The sequence below is a fragment of the Lynx rufus genome, unplaced genomic scaffold (genome assembly GCF_022079265.1).
Source record: "Lynx rufus isolate CCGP_SWC_20201006 ecotype Redwood Valley unplaced genomic scaffold, mLynRuf1.p SCAF_18, whole genome shotgun sequence".
NCBI classification, from domain to species: domain Eukaryota; kingdom Metazoa; phylum Chordata; class Mammalia; order Carnivora; family Felidae; genus Lynx; species Lynx rufus.
Genome location: NW_025814832.1, coordinates 37,124,689 through 37,149,606, shown reverse-complemented (window position 1 = coordinate 37,149,606; position 24,918 = coordinate 37,124,689). Strand labels below are relative to the sequence as shown.

General features: G+C 56.2%; 1 protein-coding gene across 1 annotated transcript in view; it reads right to left on the bottom strand.

The window, feature by feature from the left end:
• Nucleotides 1-14,370, bottom strand: part of CACNG4 (calcium voltage-gated channel auxiliary subunit gamma 4) — a 54,873-nt gene extending 40,503 nt beyond the window's left edge. Inside the window, exon 1 of the mRNA XM_047080389.1 lies at nt 14,151-14,370. Coding sequence (XP_046936345.1) covers nt 14,151-14,370 — 220 coding nt within the window. The remainder of the gene's footprint in view (nt 1-14,150) is intronic.
• Nucleotides 14,371-24,918: the final 10,548 nt, after the last annotated feature.

Here is a 24,918-nt window from a genome sequence, read left to right as displayed (position 1 = left end):
CGACGCGGGGCTCGAACTCACGGACCGCGCGAGATCATGACCTGAGCCGAAGTTGGCCGCCTAACCGACTGAGCCACCCAGGCGCCCCTGGATTCAGATTTTTAAAACCTTAGCCAGCCTGACTCAGGCAGAAAAATTCTCCCAAAGGAACATTGCATGACACAGCTTTTTATATGAAGTATTTAGTTTTACATATGTGATAAAAGTTTGTCAAAGCATATATCTGGCTTTTATTTTCTTTTCGCTCACTTTTGGGGTCAGTTTGGGTACTTTTATGGTATGAGATGGATTTCTAGGAATGGAAAGCGAGTGTGTAAATTGTGCTTGTGGGAAACAAAATCTCAACTATGGACAGCTCACAGAGGCTTTCGTCCAGGAATCAATTTGGTTAGTAGTCAGGGGTGGCCTGTGATAAAACACTGACAAAAGGTGACTGGGCATGATGGCGGGGAGTGCGTGTCTGGATGAGCTGAAGAATAAAGAGAACAAATACCATCAATGCCGAATGAACCCACGTACCCATTCATCTGTCTGAGGGCTGGAGACTGGACCCGGTGCTTTTTAAATTTAAATATCAGGTTTCTATGTTCCCCGCCACCCCCTGCAACATAACGGAAAATTTGAAAAAGATAGAAGGAGGCAAAAGAAATCACGCCTAGTTCCCACGACCACTACATTAACATACTGGTGAATTTCCTTCCAATATCTTTTTTCTGGCCTCCTAGAATAAACCGAGCCCTACTCACATCTATTGTACCAGATGACCTTTCCAGGTTCCACATCTATGGGTTTTTGACTCACTCAATTTGCTACTTAATAGAATTCTCCCCATGTTTAATAAACCTCCCTAAAATCACAGACTTAAGAGAATACATTTTTATCTACTAAATGCCTCAAGAACTTTCAAAAGTCTGCCTTGAACAGAAAGTAGGAGAGAGTTTGTGTGCTTTAAATATGGCACACTCTTGGGGCACCTGGGTGGCTCAGTCCGTTAAGCCTCTGACTTCAGCTCAGGTCATGAGTTTGTGGGTTGTGGGTTTGGAGCCCCGCATAGAGCTCTGTGCTGACAGCTCAGAGCCTGGAGCTTGTTTCGGATTCCGTGTCTCCCTCTCTCTTTGCCCCTGCCCCACTCGTGCTCTTTCTCTCTCTCAAAAATAAATAAATGTGGGGGAAAAAATGGCACCCTGCAAAGGGAAAGGGGAAGAAATAGAAATACAAGGCAGAAAGCAAGGGAGGGAGAGAGGTGGGAGGAGGGAGAAGGAGGGAGGGAAGGTTGGGGGCTAGGAAGAACAAAAAGCTTGGGATTGGTGGGATGCTCAGAGAAGGGGACCCACAGGTTGGCCGGGTGGGTGTGGTGATTATGGGGACAGTGGGAGTGGCTGCAACCCAAACAGAGACCCCCGGGACACAGCCACCAAGTAGGAAGAGGAACTGATCCATGTGAAGGCGGAGGACAGGCCAGGGGCCAGGACGCACACCTCCCGGAGGGACCGAACCTCAGGGCCACGGGCCACAAGGGGCCGCCAAGGTGGAAGGACAGAGACCCTGCACGCGGTTAAGCAAACGGGACTCTTCGCCCACCAGGCATCTGGCCTTGCCTCACACGCAGGAATCCGTGGGCAGAAAGACAACAAAAGCTATTTTTCATGCAAGAGGAGTTGGACATCAGGAAAAATCAGAGCCCCTTTGTATGACATGCCAAATTGCTGAAGCGAGAAAATGTCTCGGGCGAGGGCTCAGATGCGAGCCGGGAACAGCACGCTCGCCCAGGGGAACCCGGCCGTCAATGTGCGCTTGTTATCGGGGCTTTTCAGAGCGAGGGCCGGAAGCGAGCGCGGGGCGGCCTCCCCCCATCGCGTGGCAAAGATGAGCTGGTGACACGGCCTTGGCCGGACTGTCTGGCCCCTGGAAGGGAGCCTGGGTGTCCTGAGATGTCCCCGAGGAATCCTCAGGGATCTGTGTTCTTCTCCTTGCTTGTGCTTTGGGGTGGGGGCTCGGCAAAGACTCTCTTCCTTGGAGACCCATCCTCACGGGTGCTGGTGGGGGTGGGGGGACCCCTTTCCGTTGCCCCCACGTGCAGGGCATTCTCTGGGTTAGTAAATGCCAATCACTACCAGGCATTGCACACTTTATTCCTGGCTCCTCCCGGCTCCTGTGTGCACATCTGCACCGAAGGTGTTGCTAACACCCCATTTTGCAGAGAAAGCAACTGAGGCTCACAGACACTGTGAAATGACCGGCTGGCTGGTGGCCCCACAGTTAGCAGGAGGCGGAGCCTGGCTTCAAACCCCACTCACCCTGGGATTTGAACCCTCTGCCCCGCCCCCACGCCCTCCTTCCTCTCCAAGAGGCCGCTTATAACAGCTGCTGGGTATTTCAAGTCCATTGTGAAGCAGATGTGCGTGGAACCCCGCGTGTATTTTCCTCTCTGGATACTCCTGATGACCCCATGAGACAGGTCTGGTTAGGGTCCCCAGGAGGAGGACCCCACATCCAGGTGTGGTCTGACGCTCCCCACACCCTGCCCGGTATGATGCCGCCCTCTTGCCTCCTGTGGGGTTCCCCGGAACCAGAGGGTAAATTCCCCAAGGGCTTTCTGTACCCACAGTGCGAGCACGAAGCCAGGCACTCAGCATATGCCCCATAAATGCTGAACAGTGACGGAGTTTTAAGGAATACTGCCCTCTAAGGCAGCCCCTGGCTCTGAGTAGCATTGGGGGTGGCCCTTGGAAGAAAAAAAGACAAGAAACAGGTGAGGTCTGGTTCCAGCACCCACCTCCGCTCCCCACCCCAGCTGCCGATTTCAGCGCAACCCCAGGACCCTCCAGCACCAGCTTCCCTGTCCTGTTTTTCTCATCAAAGCCTCTTCTCAGGGCAGAAGGACACTCGGGAGAGGCTGTGTCATGTACGGGGTCCGGTGCAAAACGAAAAATGCAGACCCTCTTGTTCAAGAGTGATCAAGAATTCAAGGAGGGTGTCAGCAGAGCTCTGAACACACAGACGAGCTCCGAGTCCCCAAGTCCCCAGCCCTCGAATACAACCCTGGTGACAACAGTCATTTTACATCCTTTGCACATGACCTGTTACTGGGGTCTGGATTTTTCTAGGACAGTCTTGATTTTATTTATTTATTTATTTATTTATTTATTTATTTATTTATTATTTTTTTTTAATTTTTTTTTCAACGTTTATTTATTTTTGGGACAGAGAGAGACAGAGCACGAACGGGGGAGGGGCAGAGAGAGAGGGAGACACAGAATCGGAAACCAGGCTCCAGGCTCTAAGCCATCAGCCCAGAGCCCGACGCGGGGCTCGAACTCACGGACCGCGAGATCGTGACCTGGCTGAAGTCGGACGCTTAACCGACTGCGCCACCCAGGCGCCCCATAGGACAGTCTTGATTTTAAACGGTCTGGATCTCCCCTCTGCCCCACCAACTCCTCAAACGAGCAAAGAGTGCCGAAATTTCAGGATCTCTGTTAACACCTCCTGTGTTACATCTTACAGCCTCGACAACAACAGAAAACCTGTTGCCTGCTTTTTATCGAGTTTAGGTTCAGAAAATACAAATGCCGCAGCGCCATGGGTCCCGTGGGGGAACCGAAGGCACCGAGGTTCAACATTGACAGCCTGACATCCCATCACAAGGGGGAACTGTTTTCATCCACCCAGCAGATGATTTCCACATCTGTGTCTCCGGGCCCGCCCCGCCTCATCCCTGCAGAGTGGGGTGGTCCCCCACCCTGTGCACTCAGTCCTTCCGTGTCCAGCTCTCCTGTCTCCAGTCCCCCTAGGCTCCTCCACTTTGGTTCTGTGTCTCGGGGAATGGCTCCGCTGTCTGGGGTGGGTGTCTATCATTGTATCCCATTTTACAGATGAGAAAACTGAGGCTCTGAGAAGCTAGGGAATTTGCCCAAGGCCGCAGGGAATGCAGGGTAGAGCAGGATTCGGATGCACGTCTCTTTGACCACCTTCGCCAGCCCCCGTCCTATTAACCATCACGTGGACTTGGTCCAGCTATCACCTTCCATCACTCTTTTCTTCTGGACAGTGAAGCTCCCGATGGGGGCTGTCAGAGAGGCCAGTGGGGCCGTATCTGCAGGGTTCGGACATCGGGGAATAAGCATGACTTGACCACAAGTGGGTTGCGGGCCTGTTGAAAGGTGGCAAGCTGGGGAAGGATGTCATCTGATTACAGATTTTAATTTTTTTAATGTTGATTTTATTTTTGAGACAGAGACAGAACATGAGCAGAGGCGGGGCAGAGAGAGAGAGAGAGGGAGACCCAGAATCCAAAGCAGGCTAAGCACCGAGAGGGTGGGAGAGGAGTCGTGGAGAGACCACACTGGCCACCAGCAGCACATCTGACACGTGAGCAGCCACCTGCATGTGGCTCCTAGCCAAGGTTGTCAGGGTGAAAAGAGGCCAAGCCAATAACGTTTCCACGAAAGGCTGCCTGAAGTCCTGTCCCCTCTGCGGTGTCTCTGTGGGAACCGCCACTGTGTCTTAACAGCACCTTCCCAAGTCTCTTCTTCACATGACCCTGGGAGGGAGGGGAACAGACAGAGGGATGAGGCAGGCAAGAGGGAAGGAGGAGAAAGAAGGGAGGGAAGGGGAGGCAGAAAAGATGGAGGGAAGGATAGGTATCGTTTGCCCGTTTGCCAGACAAGCAGATGTGAGGCTCTAGGAGGTTAAGGGACAAGCAGAAGACGGCTCAGATGATCAGCGACAGAGCTGGGATCAGGCCACGGGTCTCCTGACTCTCATTCCGGTGTTCCCACAGCCCAGAAGCCTGTCCTCCTGCATCACAGCCCGGATCCCGCCACCCTGGAGTTCACGGCCGTGGCCCCATTGCCTGCCAGGAGGTGGGAAGGGGGGACGCTCGGCCTGGGAGGCTGCCATCCTCGCCACGGGGACCACCTTGACGGCAGACCCTATGTCGACTCCTAATTGAGATCCCCCCGGTTCCGATTTCATGGTTCACAGCAGCCCCTCGGAGCGGTTCTGCCTCTGCGAGATGCTGGCACCACGCCGTGCTCTCCACTGGCCCGAACAACCCCAGGGAGGCCCAGCGTCTCCTACTCCCAGACCCTGGGGGCCGCTGAGTGGACCCGGGGCCTCACTCAAGTCGGCTGCAAACTTTTTTCTTCTGGGAACATCTCCAAAGTCCGGGACGCATGGGGACAGGGAGAAGGCCATCCCGCCTTGAATATCTACAAGATGCCAGGCACCTTGAAGGTAATTCTGCACATACCCCTTGGAAAGATTTCCCATGCGATCTTTGCAACGATCCCAGGGGCTCATATGCCCACGCCCCTGTCTTACCGTGAAGGAACTCTAGTTTAGAGGTTGTCTGACAAGAGGCAGAGGCCGGGCTCAAACCCGGGTCCGTGTGACTTCGGGCTGGCCGTCCGGTGCTGCCACTTCCGTGTGGCCTAATGGGGGCCCGAAGGGTGAGCTGGGATGGGCGTCCAGCCCTGCGTCTCTCCCCGGGGGGGCGAGGAGGTGACAGAGAGCAAGAACGATGGCAGGTGAGCCAGGGAGGCCGGGCAGCTGTAGTTAATCGGTTTTCTCCCAGGCTCTGAGCTGGGCTTGAGTCAAGAGATTCCCCACGCCCACTCCACACTCTCAGAGACGGGACAGTGGCCTGGGAGGAGGAGGGACACCTGGAGAGCACTCTGGAGTACCTCTACCTCTGTAGGCTCTGCATGGTGAGAGGCACAGGAGGGTGGATGTTGTGTGACAGGCCTCGCTTCAGGTCGGCAATCCTTCGAGGTGGGGGAGGGGGGAGGGCGGCTGCAGTTAAAATCCAAAGCCTGGGCCTCCTGGGTGGCTCAGTTGGTGGGCGTTTGACTTCGGCTCAGGTCATGATCTCACGGTTCGTGGGTTCGAGCCCTGCATCAGGCTCTGCGCTGACCGTGCAGAGACTGCTTAGGATCCTCTGCCTCTTTCTCTCTCTCTCTCTCTCTGCTCCTCCCCAGCTTGCACCCTCTCTCTCTCAGAAATAAACAAACATTGAAAAACAAGTTATAAAATTCGAAGCTTTACGAGCCGGTGCACTAACTCTGCGGCTGGGGGCATACGTGCTCAAAGAGCCCGAGGAGGGAGCTGGGGCTTGCTTCTTGGGGGAGGCTGGCTTGAAGGATGGACAGAAGTCGGGGGTGGGGGAGAGTAGTGGGGTGACAGAGAGATCCTGATGTTTAGGGTAGCAGAAGCTATCAGAGGATTCTTTTGACCCAGGACCCCAGCAGGGCGGCTCCCAGGCCCCATCCCGGCCCCAGGGAAGCAGGAGGGCAGGAGGAGGCCTGATGCCAAGGCCACTTGAGGCCAAGTATGGAGTCACAGTCTGCCGTCTTTGAGTTGGGGTCATGCAGGGGAGGTGCTGTCTACTTTGCAGAATCCCTGGAGCTTCCCTCAGAGGGTGGCCTGTCCTGACACCGTGGAGTGCCCTCGGAATGCAAAGGTGCAGGGATGGCTAGCGTCCAGCAAGAGATATAGCTACCAGGTGAAGGAGGACCTTCAGGCCTCCTCACAGCCCCCTACTGGAGGTTGACAGCTACATTCGTCTGGCTCCTGGCCTACACTCGGGAACCTGGTGGAATACAGAGGCCAGGGGCAGGCCCCGAGTCTCCCCAGGGCTGTCCTGACGAGCATCGTGTTTGGGGAGCGCCTACTCCGTACGTGTGCACTGGCCACTTTCACATCTGCTGTCTCATTATCTTATTTTCCAGACACATGAGCGACTCAGAGAGGTTAAGTAACCTGCCCAAAGCTGCACAGCTACCTGGGAAAGCTGGGATTTGAACTCAAGTCTTCTCTCCCCAAAACCTGGCCTCCTGCCTCTACCCCACGCTGCCTTTTCAACAGAGTCTATTAGGATGCAACAGAAGGATACGTGGAATTCATTTGTCCCAGGCCTCTGTAACAGAGACGATCTGGCTTCCCTTCAGCAGTGGTTTCCTTTATTACGTGCACACTGACACCTTACAGTTGGTCACGCTCTCCTCTCTGTCCCGGCCCCAGGAAGTTCAGAGACAAGCATGTGGCCCATGTCCAGCAACACGGCCGGCCTTTGCAGCAGGCACTTTGTGTGCTCAATCGGACTCAACCATCACCTTATTTTCCTGCTCTTGTTTCTACTTCCGTCCTAGTGCCTCACCTACTTTGCTTTTTCTTTCTTTCTTTTTTTTTAATCTTGTCCCTTTCTTCCTTTCTCTGTTTTTTGGTTGGAGGAAGAAGAACTAACCAGGGAAGAATCACGTGATGTCATTTTCACAGCTTTGAAAAGTTTTTCATACGGAGAAATTGATGCGTGAGGAAAAGAACATCTCTCATCTGGCATCATGTCCTGACTTGCAGCTCAGGAGAGATGTTCTCTCGCAGCGCCTCCCGGAGCGCCACGGCGGGTGAAACACAAGAATTGCGGGGGGCCTGGCCCTGGGGTTAGGGCCAGTCTGTTCTCTTGGTGAAGCTGTTCCCCGGGGATCTGGCCCGTGCACACGCGTCTTTATTGGAGTGTGTGTTTGTGGGTTAACTGTGACGGAGCCGGTGAGCTGTGCCAACGAAGCCCTAACCAGGCCGCCCCCACACCCTCTCCTGCTCCGGGGGCTGTTACGAACGAACGAGCCAGCCGCCGTGTGACCTTGGGTGAGTCACTTTGCCTCTCCCGCCTCGAGCTTCCTTTGCGTCTTTGCTTCCAGCATGTGAGGATCAGGGCACCTGAGCAGTCCCATCCCCAGTGTGGACACATGCTGGGGTGTCACAGGCAAGGTAAGGTGGGTCACCTGCAGCTAGTTATCTTAGGAAGAGAAGGGAAGTGGGCATCACGTAGGCAGAGGCCAGCTCACCCTGCCAGGAGGGTTAGGCTCCCTCCACATTTGTTTTCTCGAAGAAAAGAGAAACGGGTGGAACTCCTACCGGCTGCCAGGAACTGGGTCTCTCCCTTCCCCCCTCCGAAATGACGCTTCCTTAGAGCAGTGGTTCTCTGCAGGGGGTTGATTTTGCTTCCCCCCCCACCCCCTCCCCACACATGCCCAGGGGACATCCGGCAGCGTCTGGAAGTATTTGTGGTTGTCACAGCTTGGTGGCGAGCGGAGGGGGGGGGGGGAGCGATGCTTCTAGTAGGCAGAAGCCAGAGAGGTTGTTAAACATCCCACACCACGCAGGACGGCCCCCACAACAGAGAACGACCCAGCCCAAAATGTCGGGGTACTGAGGTTGAGAAACCCCGCCCCCGTGGTGAGGGGTAGCTGATGATGAACCCGAGCCCGAACCCTCGGGGCCGTGGTGACTCATGGTGGTCCTCCCGAGTTACTCTCCTCGTGACTTTCCAGCATGCCTTTTGGAGGTGGGCACGCTGCTGGCCAGTGCCAGATGTGGAACCCCGAGGGGTACGTGCTCGGTTTCCCTTCCCGACCCTGCTCTTTCCTCCGGACGCAGCACCACCCAGGCGGCATCCTGGATTCCTCACCTCCTCCTCCCCATCATTCTCTCCACTTGTCCCCATCTCTGCCGCCCGCCACTTGGCCCCAGGCCACCAGTCTGGTTCTCCGCAACCATGACCAGACTGGTCTCCTGGTGGCCTCCCCTGCCTTCCAGAATCTCCACTCTCCACGTGCAGCCGGAGGATCTTCTAAAGTCATAAATCAGATCACTTAACTGTCCTCCCCGAAACTCCCCAGAGCACTGATCCTAGTCCTGATCTCGAAGCCTCTCCTGAGCCCCCACACCCCCGCACCCTCACACGGTGATGGAGCCTTGCCCAGCGTCTCCTGCCTCAGGGCCTCAGCTTGCCTTTTCCTCTCCCTGGAAGGTCTTCCTGCAGTCCTCCAACAGCTCTTTCCTGTCCCCTTGACTGACCGCAGCCCTCCCCAGCCTCTCCCAGCACACCCTCACTCTGTTTCCGTCCTAACCCTCCCTAGTACCCGAAAGTGTCAGCTTCATGGGAATGCTGGCTCCGGGAGCGCAGAGACCGAGTCTATCCCGTCTGCGGCTGTGGCCAAGAGCCTCACACATCTGACACGGAGCGGGTGTTCAGTGAGCATGTGTGGAACAAAGGAATAAATGAATGGATGAATGAATGAGTGCATCAATGAATGGAGCCACCCAGGCGCCCCGGGAGACTTATTTTAAAGCGTTGCTGGTTTCCTACTGAGCCTTGCTGAAGCCCCTCACACGGGGAAGCTGGCTCTGTGGTGAGGCCATTGAATCAGACCACCAAGATCCCCAAAGTCGTCTCGCTAGGTCAGCTGGGTCTAGTTAAAAGGATATGGTTTTCTCTTACAAGAAGAGAGGAAGCAGTGAAGAACGAAGCAGAGCATTAAGGGAAGGTAGACAAGAGAAGGACTGCAGGACTCCTGCCTGTATGACTAGAGAGTGAGCACCTGTTAGGGAGCAGGGACAGGAATGCTGATGTTCCCCTCCACATTCATGTGTTGAGGCTCTAACCCCCCACCCCCCGCCCCTGCCCCTGTGGGATTTGGAGGTGGGGCTCTGGCGGTGAGTGACTAGGTTTAGCTGAGGTCTTGAGGGTGGGACCCTCATGATGGGGTTTAGCACCCTTATCAGGAGAGACCCAAGAGCTAGCACTCTGACCTGAGGGCAGAGTAGCTAGGGGACCACCTGCAATCCGGGACCAAACCGGCAGGCACCTTGATCCTGGGCGTCTAGCCTCCAGAACTGTAAGAAATCAATGTTGCTCAAGTCACTGGGTTCATCCCAGGCTGGTGCCTGGAGCGCAGTGGGTGTGGAAAGGGTGCTATTTGAATCAAAAGCTCTCTGAAGGGTCCTATGTTGGGAGTTTAAGGCCAGCACCTGCCTTGAAAGGGTTCCAAGGGCCCTGGAGGAGGAAGCCCCGCCCCCAGGCCGCTGGGCAAGTGGGCGGGGACTGGGCGGGGCCTCGGCAGGCAGGAGCATCCCCCCCCCCCCCACCCGTGGTCCCCTACGGCTGTCCCATCTCTCCCCTGGCCCCAGGGCGCAGTACTCATGGTTTCTTTTTCTCCGTGTGCCGTGTTATGAATTCAGTCTGGGTACACTGGTGTGAGAGATGCTGCCCAGGTGAGGGAGGTGGACATGACTGGGACATAGGACTCTCGCCCTCAGGGTGGAGAAGGTCGAGAATCTCTCTGCACCTTCTCCCCAGCCAGTGCCCAGGACAGAGCTGGCACAAAGCAGGCACGGGGGTCAGCCTGGTGTCAAGGCTGCCACCTTCAGGCTCTGACAGAGCTGTGGGTGTCTGGGGTGGGGGGGGGGCAGCTTCATCTCTGGGGAGCTTGGGAGGGGAGGGGAGGGGCGGGGCTGAGGCTGAATTTTGCCAGGACCAGAGTCCTCCTGACGGCAGTGCGGTGTCTGGGTCCCTCATGGACCCTGGCCTCCAGCGGCCCCAGCGAACACCCCAGAGCTAACGGGGCAGGGAGGCTTGGGCATGCTGACATTCGCTGCTGCCCTCTGGGCCCAGTCCCCTCCCCTCCCGTGTTTCCATGAGGTTTTCGTTCCCAGCACACAGTACGTGCCCCATGACTCTTGCTTCCACTCTATACCTTGCCTGATTGCAACACGCATTAGAGCTTGAACAAATGCTGCTTGGTGATACTTTTGACAGAAAAGTCCGCAAAGACTTATTACTCCTTTCCTATGTCCACCAGCCTGGGGCTGAGTGTCGCCAAAGACACAGAGGAAGAATGAGGTGGGGTCTTGGGAAGGGTGGGAGCAGGAGGCTGATTGTGACGAGGATGGGCTAGTCCAGAATGTGGTGGAAGAAGAGAAAGAGACAGAGACAGAAATAGACAAGAGAGAAGAGGAGAGAAACGGAGGGAAGGGGAGAGGAGAGGGGAAGAGGGGAGGAAAGGGGAGGGGAGAGGAGAAGAGGGAAGGGAAAGGAAGGGAAGGGAAGGGAAGGGAAGGGAAGGGAAGGGAAGGGAAGGGAAGGGAAAGGAAAGGAAAGGAAAGGAAAGGAAAGGAAAGGAAAGGAAAGGAAGGGAGAGTATGTTATACAATTTGGGCATCACTTGTACATTTTCTCTTCTGAATGCCTTCATGCCGCTGGCAGCCCAACCTCAGAGCTAGGCTCCACTGGGTAGTCAAGTACTTGGTTCTATTTTTAATGGCAACCCAGAAGCTGTTTGGGAAAGGGCAGGATGACATGGTGGGAAGAGCTTTGTTGTGAGACAAAGGCTCAAATCTAGCCCAGCAGCCTCCTACCTGGGCATCTCTGGGTAAGTGCCTTGCCCTCTCTGAGCCTCTGTACCCTCGGCTGCAGATGGGGGTGAAGACAGCACCCTCTCAGGGCTGTTGTGAACGTGCCATGTGGTAACATGCACAGGCTCGGCACGCTCGAGTATTCTGACTTGTCCGATAGACGGGCGGAGGGGTGAGACCCGGCTCTGGGGGAGCAGAGAGAGGCTGGGGCGATGTCGGCCCTGCTGAGGCTGTCAGACTGCACGGATGCCTTAAACACACAGAGGCCTGGGCTCTCCTGGCCCAGCAACATCATTTATGGGAAATGACCGGGAAACTGAATCCGCTGTTTGTGAGTTGCCAGCAAGAGCTTCGGAGTCCCACGGTCACAACCAGGGCTTTGCCGGCTGCCTGCTGCAGCATTTCCAGTTTCAGCTCAGAGGTTTGATCTTTGCACTGTTTTCCCCACGTACAGTTTTGGGGTACTTTGCTAGAGAACAGGTGGAAATCATGCATTTGACACACAAAGCCAACACTGGGGTGACCAGGCCCCCGGGGAGTGGCTTGGGCTTACTGGGCTGCCTGGACCCCGGCCGGCTGGCAGGTGGAGGCATCGCAGACGTCAGGTGACTGTGCTTTTAGGAGATAAGCTGGCGGCTTCCACCCAGGTCGAGGGACTGTCACGATAAAGCCAGCCACAACAAGGAATCCTGAACCTGCTCTCCTAGCCCTGGGTTGGTCCCAGGGTGTTCTAGCCTTTGGATGTGGCCTGGTTTGGCCCTCAGAACCCCTGAGCTGGGGGGGGGGGGAGGGACAGAGGCAGCTCAGTTCTTACGGTGAAGTCCCCCAGATGGCAATTCCCCACCCTCCCTCTGCCAGCAGAGCCAGCTGCCCAGATCAGCTTGGGGCTCTCTTGATGAATACCGAGTGCAAACGCTCCAGGCAGCTGGCAAGATGCTAAGTGAAGCATCAATCCTAATGAGGATGAGGAATTAATAAAGGAGGCATCCCAGCCACTCTGCAGAGGCCGGGCTTGCCACCCAGGAGGAGTGAGTTAGTTCCAGTCTCCGCCGGGAGACTGGAAGGCCTGGGGTCCACGTGTGCATCCCGGTGGTGACAGTGACATGGCTCACTGCGCCACGCAGAGCCTGTGGGGTAGAACGTGGGGGCTCTGCAGCCCCTGTTCTGTGTCTAATTCAGGTGCCGTGGCAGGTAGTGACGTGGGTACATTCTCCAGATGAGAAGAGTAGGTGTTCGTGATCTGAACAACTGCACACCCAAAATGATGTTTTTCAAAAGAAAAGAGGAAGGTGTGATCGTGGGCCCACCGATCCTTTGTGTGCCTGTGTTTGGCAAACTATTGATCGCACATGCCCGCTCCTCCAAGATACCACTTAGCCCTGATATTAAACTCCAATTGCAAAGGGCAAGGCAGCCTCGCTTGGGAGAGGATGTGGGGGGCGGAGGTGGGCCAGGATTCCTGTGCGTGCAGCCTAGGGGGAAGGAAAGGGAGCAAGTTCAACCTCGCCGAGCCGACCCAGCTTTACAAAGCCTCTTTTTAGCTGACTCCAAACGCGGCCAGGAAAAGGGCCATCTCTACCAACCTCCCTACCAACCTCCACCAAGATCCAACCCCGCTGAACTATCTGCAGGGGCTGTAGCTGCAGTAAGGCAGCCTAGGTGTGTGGGAGAACTCCCCGAATAACCGAGGGGCGGAGTTAACGCACGGGAAAAGGTTACAGAGAAAGAACGAGGAAACTCTGTCCAAGGATATCTGAAAGGAACGCTCCGCCAACTTCCCCCACTCCTTCTCCGATCTGAAAGCCAAGCCCGAGCGGCAGACCCGTCCACAACCTGGCTGGGACCAGACCGCCCCTCCACAGCCACCTGTTAGTTCCAGTCCCGCAGCGGGGCGGGTGGGAGGCGCAGAAGTCGGGCGCATTTCGCCATTGGAGGCGTCCGGGCCCCCTCCCGCGGAGGGAGCGGTCCCCACAGTCCCGGGACACCCAATCCCGGCCCCCGGAGGCATTCCCACCTTAGAACACCTTCTACTCGGCCTCCTCGCGCACCTAGGGGCGCAGCGCCCCGCCCCTCTTGCCCCGACGGGGTGGCCACGCCCCTCCCAGGCAGTTCTCGGTCCTCGGGTAGCCCCTGCACCCTCCAGTGTCCGGCCGAGGTCTCCCGCAGCCTCCCTGCCGAGGGACCAGGGCCGAGGGCTTGCTCCCCTAGTCGGGGGGGGGGGGGTCGGGGGGCCTCGGTGACGCACCCCTCCCCTCCCCACCGAGCAGGGAGGAGGGGGTCGGGGCCCCGTAGAAGAGTAGGCGGAGGAGCAGGGTCTCGGCGGCGTCAAGATCCGGCGACCCGGTTCGCACCGAGCCGCTCGGAGCCCAGCCTCCACCCCTACCTCTCGGCCCGGGCCTGGAGCAAGCGTGGAGCGGCCCCGGCGCTCCCCGCCCCCGGCCGGCCCCGCCCCAGGATGGCCAGTTCCCATAGCAATCGCACAGACACCGGTTGCCAAGCAACCCCTCCCCCTCCTCCTCCCCTCCTCTCCGGTCGGCTCCCCCCAACCCCAGCCTCCTCCCGCCCCCACGCCATCCTCCACCTCCCCCGGGGGCTCCGGCGCGGCCCCTCGGGATCGCTCCGGTCTCGGGCCGCACGCGCGCGCGTGTGAGTTTCGGCGTGTTTCATTGTGCCTGCGTGCGAGGGGGTGTGCGTGTGCGTGGAGAGTTTGTGGGGTCGGTTGAAGGGACCCCGAGCTGGTGCACAGCTGGCCGCGAGGGGACCCGCCCGTTCGCTCCGGCTCCTTTGTGTGTCGCGCGGAGCCAGTGCCGCGCCCACCCCCTTCCCGGCCGGCACCCCGGGCAGGGTGTGCGTGCGTGCGTGTGTGTGTGCGTGTGTGTGTGTGTGTGTGTGTGTGTGTGTGTGTGTGTGTGTCTGTGTGTTGGGGGGTGGGTGGGTGCCCGGGCCGGACGTACCTTCGATGCAGCACACCCGCCACAGCCCCGAGTGGGTGAGGTCGCCGCGGGCGCGGCGGGGCGCGGGCCCGTCGTCCATGGTCAGGTTGGTGCCGTTGCAGATGTGCGCGCTGGAGTAGAGCCAGTAGTCGGTGCCGATGGCGATGGCCATGAGCGAGAAGGCGGCGAAGGCTCCGGCCGTGGTCAGCAGCATCTGCAGCCCGCGGTCGCATCGCACCATGGTGGGCGCCTCATAGTCCGCCGCCCGCCGGCCCGGCCCGCCGCGCCCGCCCGCCCTCCTCCCTCCGCGCGCCGCTCCGGGGGCGCCCGGGCTGGGGTGGGGGGGGCCGAGGGCCGGGGGGCGGCGCCGCGCTGCGCGCTCCGACCCGGCGCCCCGGGCGTGCCTGCGCTCGGGCCCCCGCCGGGGCTCAAACTCCGAGGCGCGGCGGCGAGTGAGGGCTGCGCGGGCCGCCGGGCGGGCTGGCGGCGGAGGCCGGGGGCTCCTCCCTCTCGGCCCGCCCTCCCGGCTCGGCCCGCGCCTCCGCCCCGCGCCCTCCGCGCCTCCGCCCGCCGCCCGCCGCCGCCGCGCTCCGGGCCCGCGCCCCGCTCCTCTCGGCGCCGCCCCTCGCGCCTCGGCCCCCCGCCCGGGTTTGCCTCCCCTCTCTGCCCCTCTCCGCCCCCTCCCCACCCCCCGGCCCGGATTTTCTCTTCCCCCACTCCTCTCCCCTCTCCGCGCTCGCACGCGCTCTCGCCTCCTCTCCCAGGGTTCATTCACATTATTAGAGCGAAGGAAGCCGAGGCACGGGTTCCCCGGGAGGACGGAAGGGAAACCGCGTTGCCAGCCACCTCGCTTACTCAACCCAGGACACCCAGCCTTCCCCTAGATGGCCCTGGGGACTCTTGCATTTGTGGAGTGTGACTGTGCGGGTGATGGCCCCCCTTTCCCCGGTGTACATAGCTGTGCCTTTACCTGGTGATGGATTGTGTAGGCGCAATTTGGCAGTGGGAGTGTCCAAGTCAGATGTCCAGAAGCCCCAGATGTGGGTCACAGCTGAGAGACACTGCAGGCCAAGCCAGCAACCCCCCCCCCCACCTCCGGCCACTTCCCTCCCCCACCCGGGTGTCTCCTACCCCCACCAGCTCCTCCAGGGGACCCAGACTTTGGGGTTGAGGGGAGAGAGAGGTGTCAGCCAGAGGTCATTTGGGAAGAACGCAGGATCCCTGTTTTGCAGAGGGGTGATGAGGTCGTGATTGAAGAGAGGGATCCCCAACATGATTACATTTCTGATGCTCTATTACCTTGAGTCCAGGAACACCCCAGTTGGATCGGATTCAAACACCCAGCCCCCCAGCCATTTCCCTCTTTCTTCTAGCTTCCCCTTGAATACCTTTATTTCTTTTTGCCTTTCCCTGTACACGAGCTTAACTGGCTTTCCCTCACCTCCCTTTATTGCCAGCTTCCGCCTCAAGCCCTGCTGGCTTCACTTAATTGCCTTTGCTGCTGGCATGATCCCAAACTGGACACACTCCCTTCTCCTCGGAGCCAATCCAGGCTCTTTCTCCTTCAAAACCCGGTTCCAAACTCTTCCCTCCAGGAGGTCCTCAGAGACCAGCACCTGGACGTCCCGCGTGCCTTTTATTCATCCCTCCCCGAAGTTCGTGTCGTTGGCATCCTTGATGGCTGTCCTGGACCCCTCAGGAAGAGTCAACGAGGTATACCCAAAGTTGCTATTCTTGCAAGATGCAGTTTCAATTTCACCTCCTTACTAACACCTTCCCTGGGCCCCACTACCCAAGGAAAATTAATGACCTCTTCCTGGAATTGCTGGTCTCTCTTCCGTGAGACTGTAAGCCTTTCTCATGTCTGACATATATGGTGAGTGCTGAAGAAATGTTTGCAGGGTGAGAGGTGTTTCTTGTCCCCTGGAAAATGATAGTCTGATTGGGGGAAATAGAGCATATGAATGTGACCCAAGATAGTGTAGCCCAAGGACCAGACTGGCTGCATTGATTCGTATTTGTGACCCTTTCTCCTGCCTTTGGGGTGTCTGTCCATGCCTCTCCAAAGTCTCAGAGGACAAGAGCTGTCACCTCCATTTTCCTGGCACTCACCTGCCACCTGATCTGGGGTTCTGCACACAGCAGGTGTCCGATTATGCCTGGAGGTACACACCAGGTAGGAGATGGCTTGGTCTGCTTGAGTAGGGGACCCAGAGTACCCTTACTTATCCACTTGCACCACTCCCAACAGCCCCCAAAGCACCCCTGTGGACCTAGGGTTCCACGAAATACGGTGTGAAAACCAACAGCCTGGGCCAGCTTCTGGGCCCCTCAGGGACATCCCTCGTAGCCCGTCCCGCTTGCGGTCTTCCTCAGGGACTTTGAGAGAAACAGATGGAACCAAGATACATAGATCTTATTTATCCGCAGTGTGAAGCAGTGGGTGAGGAGTGTCCCTCAATCTTTTCTTAGGTCTGGGAGGTGACACATGGGTGGTGGGGCAAGCGATCCTGACCTCACGCTAACCCCATGGAAACAACAGAAATCTTTATTCAGCAGACCCCAGTGGGACCGGTTCCCACCAGCTCTCAGAGGAGCTGGAGAGGAGAGGAGAGGAGAGGAGAGGAGAGGAGAGGAGAGGAGACAGCACTAGACTAGGAGGCCAAGATGTCAGCATTTCATGCTGGCCCCACCGCTAACTAGCCGGTGATCTTGGACAAGCCGGAACCACCTCGGAGAAAGACACCTCTCCAGTCCCTGCTTTCAGAGTGATTTTGAGGGTCAAGAACAGTAGCCTTGCACATCGTATACACTTAGCGACCATTTGTGGAATCAGTAGTAAGTACTCCCCTTTCTACTTTTTTTTTGGAGACGGTGAGCAAGACACTGTCTAGCGGTTATATATTATTACATCATCTGTTATTCTCACTGTTATCTGCCTTACGACACCTGGGGAATCCGAGGCACAGAGAAATTGAGTCACTTGCTGAAGTTCTCACACCTGGAAAGTCTTCAGCTCGGATCCTGATGACTTCGGGCCAGAATTTTCCAAGGACGCTCACCAGCCTCTTTGTCCTTGTCATGTGCTGCTTGATTGTGTTGTTATGTATTACCTGCTAATTTGGGGGAAGGGGACACCAGTGGGGCTTGGCGATTTACCTTTCTATCCGTGGACACCCAACTGGCTACCTGAGATCGTGAGGGTGTAGACTGTGGAGTCACATAAGGACTTGACCGCCAGTGAAGGGAGCTGGAGCAAACTCAAGACTGTCTGGGGCCGTTCATCATGCCTGGGTGAGCACAATTTAAATCTGGAAATTTCTGCTCAGCCGGATTAGAGGACTCTGAATGGCAGTATTTAACTGCGGCCTGAGGTCCCTGGAGTTTCTCCTGTGTGACATTTCCAGGTCTGAGGAAGGCATGCGTCTTTTGCTCAGGAGGAGGCTCTGGGTTGGTCTTGTCCTGGGGAGGCTGGACACTTGACATCCTTTCCAGGGAGGCACTCAGTGTGAATTCTACTGTCGGGGGAGGAGACAAGTCGTCACGCATATTCCCACCTCTCTGGACATCTGAGCTGGTGGAGATATTTAGACCTGTCCTTCAAAGCCATCTTTTTCAGCACAAGCCTCTGTCTTTCCCTCTCACTGGATCATGTGGGCAATTACTACAATTTTTCACTTTACTTTGGCTGCGAAGACAAAGCTTTAAAATGAGCTCAGAACCCTCCGACGATCCCAGCTCCAGGGTGAGGCAGCCGGCCGGTGGCTGTGGGAGAGGAATATGTGTTAGACGACTCTCGCTGCGTAACGTGCATGTCAAAGCCGCTGAAGAAGCTGCATTTGCAGTCAGGGCAAGGAGGAAGGGAGAGGCCCTCCACCAGCGAGGACGGGGTGGGAGGGGGGACGTGGTTCCGAAAGCCTTTATTAAAAGCTTTGCTTTCCCCCTTTGTCCTCCAGAAATAATGACCTTTGTGTGGCCACTTTTTGTAATATCTCATTTCCGTGCCCAAAGCAGATGGTTCTGCTGATTTCAGAAGACTTAATGGGGGAGGGGGGGTATTTGGAGAGCCAGGGAGATATTTCCGGTGAATAGACATAAAGAGTGATTTTGAGTTTCTATAGCCAAAGGTTGGGGATGAGTCTTAGAAGGTTCCGGGGCTTGGCTCAGTGTGGAGGCTTATCTGCGGCCCATCCAAGCTGCTCGGAATCCGAGAAGAATGCCTCCAGATCCTGGTACGGACAACCTCCCCTCCATCAGATTACGCACACCGCCGGAACGACTTTTTTCTTTTTCTTCCAATTTCAGTAGGCTCCTTTGAGGAAGAGCGCGGATCAGAAAATGCTTCTTGGCTTTGTGTATTCAAGTTTATTCCATTTCATTTGCTTATCACTTCTATCCCATTCAAGGTGGTTGGCACTGGATACACAGCCTTCTTTCTCAGCTCCGCGGTAATAAAGCCGTGGTGTGCTCACTGTCTCCACAGCAGGCCAGCCCCTAGAAGTGCAGAGGGGAAGGGAGGCAGCATTTAATGAGTGCCCTCTGTGCGCCAGTCCCTGCGTGTGCATCGTTTCGTTTCATCACGGCAACGACTCCACAAGGTAGATGCCTTTGCCCCCCACTTTGTAGAAGATGGACTTGCAGCTGAACAGAGTAGGCGCCTGAGCTGGGGTTTGAACCCTGAGCACAGCCAGGGTCTGCTGGCTCCCCCGGACGGACGGTGCAGAGGTTCAGGGTCCTCAGAGTCCCTCTGCCCACATCTGCTTCCTCCCCAGCCACTCTTTCGTGTTTTTATCCGGAGGAAAGCAGGTTCAAATGACTATCAAAGTCAGGGGAGGGTGGGGAGGTTACGAAAGAGGCTGAGTCTCGCAACCCAGGTGGGATGGAGTGCAGTCCCCATTTCCTGGGTGGGTAGGGTGATGTCAGGGGCTGGAAGCCAGACTTAGTTGCCCACCCTCTTCCTCCTCCTCCTCCCCTCCCCCCTCCCCCTCCCCCCCCCACTCCTCCTTTTTGGCTCTTACTCCCAGTGCCTGTCTGGTGCTGGCCCGAGTGGCGGGCAGAAGGCCGCCCCTGCTCTGGGTTCCTCTTAGACCCCATGCTCCACCCTGTCCTGGGTTTTCTGTTTACTGTCCGGGGGAGGGAAACGCAGTGGCCTGCTGTCACTGTTACACAGGGAACAAAGCAGCCAACTGTGAGCGAAGTCCGTGTGGGCTTATTCAAGACCTGTGTGTTTTCAAACCGGATCCCACCAGGAGCTGCGCTCGGTTGCCGGCTGGGCCGTCTCCCCTGCTCGAGTTTGTTCCAGAACCAGCCCCGCTGATGAGCATATTGATATTAATGGCCTGACTTGGCCAAAGCTTCCGGCGCAGCACGCTTGATAGTTAGCCGGTTATTCTGAGAACATTCTTTTCAAAACACTCGACAGGACAAACAGGCCGAGAGGTTCCTTTGTCCACAGCCAGCCTCTGAAACTGAACCGACTCTCAAAGGATTGAGAAGAACACTCCAAGGAAGAAATCAGTGGCACAGAAGGCAGAAACATTTGAAAACGGGGGGGTGGGGTGGGGAAGACAGTCAGCGGCTGTGCATCCAGGAACTAACGTGGATCATTTGTGCTTTCGCCAAAGCGGAGCTTTTAATTCCTAAAATATAACAGCCCTGTGCCGGAGCTGGGAGAACAGGCAGCGTTTCATGCAGAACTTTGCAGCTACGTGCCCTTGTGCGGAACGCAAGGTCTGGTTCAGGGTCGATCTGGCCACTTTCTGCTTCTGAGGGGCGCTGTGCTTTTCATCTTCTGCCTCCCCGGCTCTCTCGGCTGCCCGCTGTGGGAGGGGGGCCGACTACTCTGGGCCCTTTGGAGCTGTGCTCGCTACTGAGTGGAGGGCTTGCTTTATACTGCAGATGTCTTTCTGGATCGTGGATATCAATGGAATGTTTGCACTCTGTCTTCTCTGCTGGCTGTTACCTGCTCATCTTGTTATGGAAGGGCTGCTGGGTCTTGGCCGGTTTTCTCTCCGGGGCTTTTCCTCATGAACAAGGAAAGGCAAGGTCACTGGCTTCAGGGTGAGCCAGGTTTCCGGTCGTGCCGCTGTGTGGCCTTGGACGGGTGGCCGAGGCTCTCTGCACTTCTGGGGACCCAAACACCTGCCTCACGGGGATGTACAGATTAAAGAAGACACTGACCCAACGATGCTAATAGCGGCTGTTTACTGAGCATTTCAGAAGCACAGGGCTCCATTCTGAATGCTTTACCATATTACACATAACTCATTTGGTTTTCCCACCAACGCTTTGAGATCAGCACATTACTGATTTCATTCTGCCAAGGAGGTAAGGGAGGCACAGGGAAGGTAAGTCACTCACCAAGGGATGTACAGTATGGGGCCCGATTTTGACCCTCAGCTTTCAGGCTCCAGAATTCACACTTACAATTTTGATTTGATATGCACTTAGTAAATGGTAGCTCTCATGATCTTGCTCGTTAATATCCCCCTAACAGTTAAGTTTAAATGACTCAGTATTCACATCTACCAATCATCACTGACTTCGCAGACTCGAGCCTCCTTCGCAAGAGGGGCCAGTCCCTGTTATATCTGTTCCAGTCCAGAGACATTGAATTTTGCTCAGTGGGGCCCCTCTCGGTTGGTCCGTTTTGTCCTCTGGGTACCGACGAAGGTGCATCTTCTGGGCGACAAAGACTATTGAAATCATTGCCGTCTGTTGCCGGAACTCTCTTTGAAGTCTTGTGGCCGGAGGAGAGCTGGGCCCGAGGCAAGCAGTGTGTAGGACTCAGAGCTGAGGCAGGTTACTCGGTTCTGCCCAGCTACCACATGGCACAGTAGTGCCCGCCCCGGGAGAGCCGTTGCAAGGTTGGAAGGTGATGGGCGGGGTGTGTGGCCCCAGCTGACTCAGCCAAGGTGGTCTGACATCAGCAGGTGTCGCCGGTAGACGCACACAATAGGAAATAAGAAATAATATTTATCATAGGAATGATCGATACATCTAGGACTTTGGGGTCCTCTTCCGGCGGTCCGTAGAACCTCTGGGGTCTTCTCTGGTGTGTCCTCCCGGAAGTCCCTGCTCCCTGGCATGGCCTCTGTGCACCTCTGGGCCTCGTCCACCCCTCCTCGATCAAGGCAGCACCGAGCAGAGCAAATTCTCAGACACTCACATCTGGCTCCACACTCGGCTGCATCTGATACCAGACCATTTCCAGATAAACAGGGGAGGCAAAATGAATTGACTTCCTAGAGGGAATAAGTTAAATGCTTTAGATCTTTCTAAACCCAAGGAGAAATATTCTCTGGTGCCGTGACTGCAGAGATGCGCTGTCACCTGGAAGCTATGGCACCTCCTCTCCACCTCCCCTCCCGCAGCCCCCACCCAGAGGGGACACCCTGAGGCCGTTCCGCAGGTAATGGTTCTGAGCATCCTGGAACCGGGTACCGCTTCGCTCGCCTCCCTGACCCACTGCCCCGTTGGGCTCCTCCGCACACCGGATCCCGACCGTCTCTTGTCCCACGTGATGGGTTTGTGACACAACGGGATTAGCAGCAGGGCTCAGTTATTGAAATGTTAACCTGGGGCAGGGCGCTTTATAACAAGAAAGGTGTTGTTACCCCCATTTTGCGGATGACGAAATAGGCTTTAAGAGGCAAGTACCTCGGGGCACCTGGGTAGCTCAGTCGGTGGAACGTCCGACTCGTGATCTCGGCTCAGGTCATGGTCTCACAGTCCATGAGATTGAACCCCAGCCCCACCTTCTGTACCGGCAGCACGGAGCCTGCTTGGGATTCTCTCTCTCCCGGCTCTCTCTACTGCTCTCCCTGCCCCCACCTGAAAATAAATAAATAAATAAATAAATAAATAAATAAATAAAAATATATATATGTATATATATATATATATTTTTTTTAAAGAAGGTAAGTAACTTATTCAAGGTCAAGGCTAGTAAATAGCAAAAACTAGGATTCCAGTCTAGGACTGGCTATCTCCAGGGAGCACATTCTTCCCATAGCTCAATAGTTCTCAACCCCGGGCCCCTTGACAACGGCCTAGGGGGACTTTAAGAATATACGGGGCGCCTGGGTGGCTCAGTTGACTGAGCGTCCGACTTCAGCTCAGGTCATGATCTCACAGTTCCTGGGCTCGAGCCCCACCTCAGGCTTCCTGCTGTCAGTGCAGAGCCCGCCTCATATCTTCTGGCCCCCCCTTTCTCTGCCCCTTCCTGCTCGTGCTGTCTCTCTCAAAAATAAATAAAACGTTAAAAAAAAAAAAAGGCTAGGTACCCCCCCCCCCAGAGATTCTGACCACTCTGGAATGGGGCTTGAACATCAATATTTTTTTTTTAATTTTTTTTTCAACGTTTATTTATCTTTGGGACAGAGAGAGACAGAGCATGAACGGGGGAGGGGCAGAGAGAGAGGGAGACACAGAATCGGAAACAGGCTCCAGGCTCTGAGCCATCAGCCCAGAGCCCGACGCGGGGCTCGAACTCACGGACCGCGAGATCGTGACCTGGCCGAAGTCGGACGCTTAACCGACTGCGCCACCCAGGCGCCCCTTACATCAATATTTTTTAAAGCTCCCGAGTGACTCCTCATGTACAGCCCGGGAAAGAATCAGGGCACAAAGCCATGATACCTTTGGACCCAAGTTCTCCTGACACACAGCCCAGCTCAGTCTCTGTGGTAACTAACTAAATAATGGGGGGGGGGGCGCTGGGGGCTCCTGGCATCAGCTTGGCTGGCTGTGCCCAGGGTGAGTGGGGAAGGCAGCTGTTAGGCTGGTTAAGATCTGGGAGATTCTACAAGGCTTTCAGGGCCACTTCTAGCCCTGCAACCAAGCTGACTTGCCCTGTCCCCAGCGTGGGGCTTGCTGTCCTGCCATTTGTCTGCTTTCCCACCCAGCAGGCAGGAGATGCCCAGCAGGGAGAGCAAGGCGGGGGCGGGGGCTGGGTGCTCTGACTCTGCCTACAGAAGGCCTCCTGGGACAGGAGAGCCTGGCGATGCAGGGACCACACCAGCACCTTCTTCTCCGGCACCTTACCCCCCACTGGTAACTGGAATGTGCGGTGGGGCAGCCGGTCACCCCCCAGGTGGTTTAGCTGGAGAGTCAGGGAGCTTTGGCATCAGACTAGAGGGCATGACGGATGGCACGTGGACGGGGGGTGCTCACGAGGGTCCTGGGCCTGGCTCATACGGGGGGGTTGGGACTGGGGGACGTCAAGTGGCAGACATACTTGGGTCTCTCAGGATGCCCCAGCCCCGTCCACTCCTCCCTCTGCCTCGGCCCCACGCTCCTCCTCCCTCTGCCTCGGCCAATTCCCAGCAAGCCGCCCGCTGCACTTGCCAATGCAGCCAGATGCTGCTTTCGGGAAAATACCTTCTGGAGTTTGTTGTCTGAGCCCTCCCAGCTGACACCCACGGTGGAGAAGATGTGTCAGGATAAATGGAAAATCTCTTCATAAATATTTGAAACCGGCAAAAAGGAAAAGAAAAAAAAAAAGAGCCCCGAATTCCAGCATTTGGGAGCGTCTTAGTGATTACTGCTAACAGACGGGGGTGCGGGTCGCTGACACTCATCGGTTTGTGGTACAATCCCAGGGAGCGCAGCCGGGAACCCCCGGCTCGGTGCAGGGGCTGCGGGCACCGCGGCGCCCCTCGGCTTGCCCTGCGGCTCAGGGGAGAGGACAGAGCCGTCCGGCTGGCTTAGTGAAGCCACAGGGCCCGCACAGATGCCAAGCTGCCCTTTATCCATAATGCATAATTGTGTCTCTAAACCCGACTGCTTTGGGACTTTATTACGAACAGAGCACAGGCTAAAGTTGGTTCCCGCCCGTCTTGGGTCACAGCAGATGGACTCTGCGTCCCGGGGGGTGGGGGGAGGATGGTCAGCAGGAGCTGGGCCAGGGCGGGGTCTTTAGAAGACAAAACCCTGGGGTGGACCGTCTAAGTGTGGGCGCCTGTGGTTAACTAGGCAGATGTGTGTGAGACCCTTGAAGTCCCCGTATACCCTGCAGAAGGTCCCCTGTACTCTAGAGCCTCTCCGCCCTGAGAGGTGGGTACACGGACCACCCTCCCGCTTTTTAGTGGCTGACACCTTTCAGTTTCCATAGCTGGTGGCATCACAACAGAAGGGGGAGGCGCCTTCCCCACAGGTTGGAGTGTGAGAAGGAGGCTGCCCGTGAAGTATGGTGGCTGGGATGAGATGTCTGTCCCCTGGCATGGGATGGGAGGTCACAGAGACCTTGATCAAGACATTGGGAGCAGCATTTTCTTTCTTTCTTTCTTTCTTTCTTTCTTTCTTTCTTTCTTTCTTTCTTTCTTTTTTTCTTTCTTTCTTTCTTTTTCTCTTTCTTCTTTCTTCTTTCTTTCTTTCTTTCTCTTTCTTCTTTCTTTCTCTCTCTTTCTTTCTTTCTCTTTCTTCTTTCTCTCTCTCTTTCTTCCTTTCTTTATTTCTTTCCTTCTTTCTTTCTTTTTTTAAATTTATTTGGGGGGGAGGGGCAGAGAGAGAGAGGGAGACAGAGGATCCAAGGTGGGCTCTGTGCTGACAGCAGACAGCCCGATGCAGGGCTCAAACGCATGAACCATGAGATCATGACCTGATCCGAAGTCAGACGCTTGACCGACTGAGCCACCCAGGCGCCCCTGGAGCTGCATTTCTTCTTGGCCTGTGTATTAGCATTTTCCAGAGAAACAGATATAGAAGAGGAGATACATTATGGGAATCAGATCACAAAATTATGGAGGCCGAGAAGTCCCACGACGTTCTGTCTGCAAACTGCAGAACC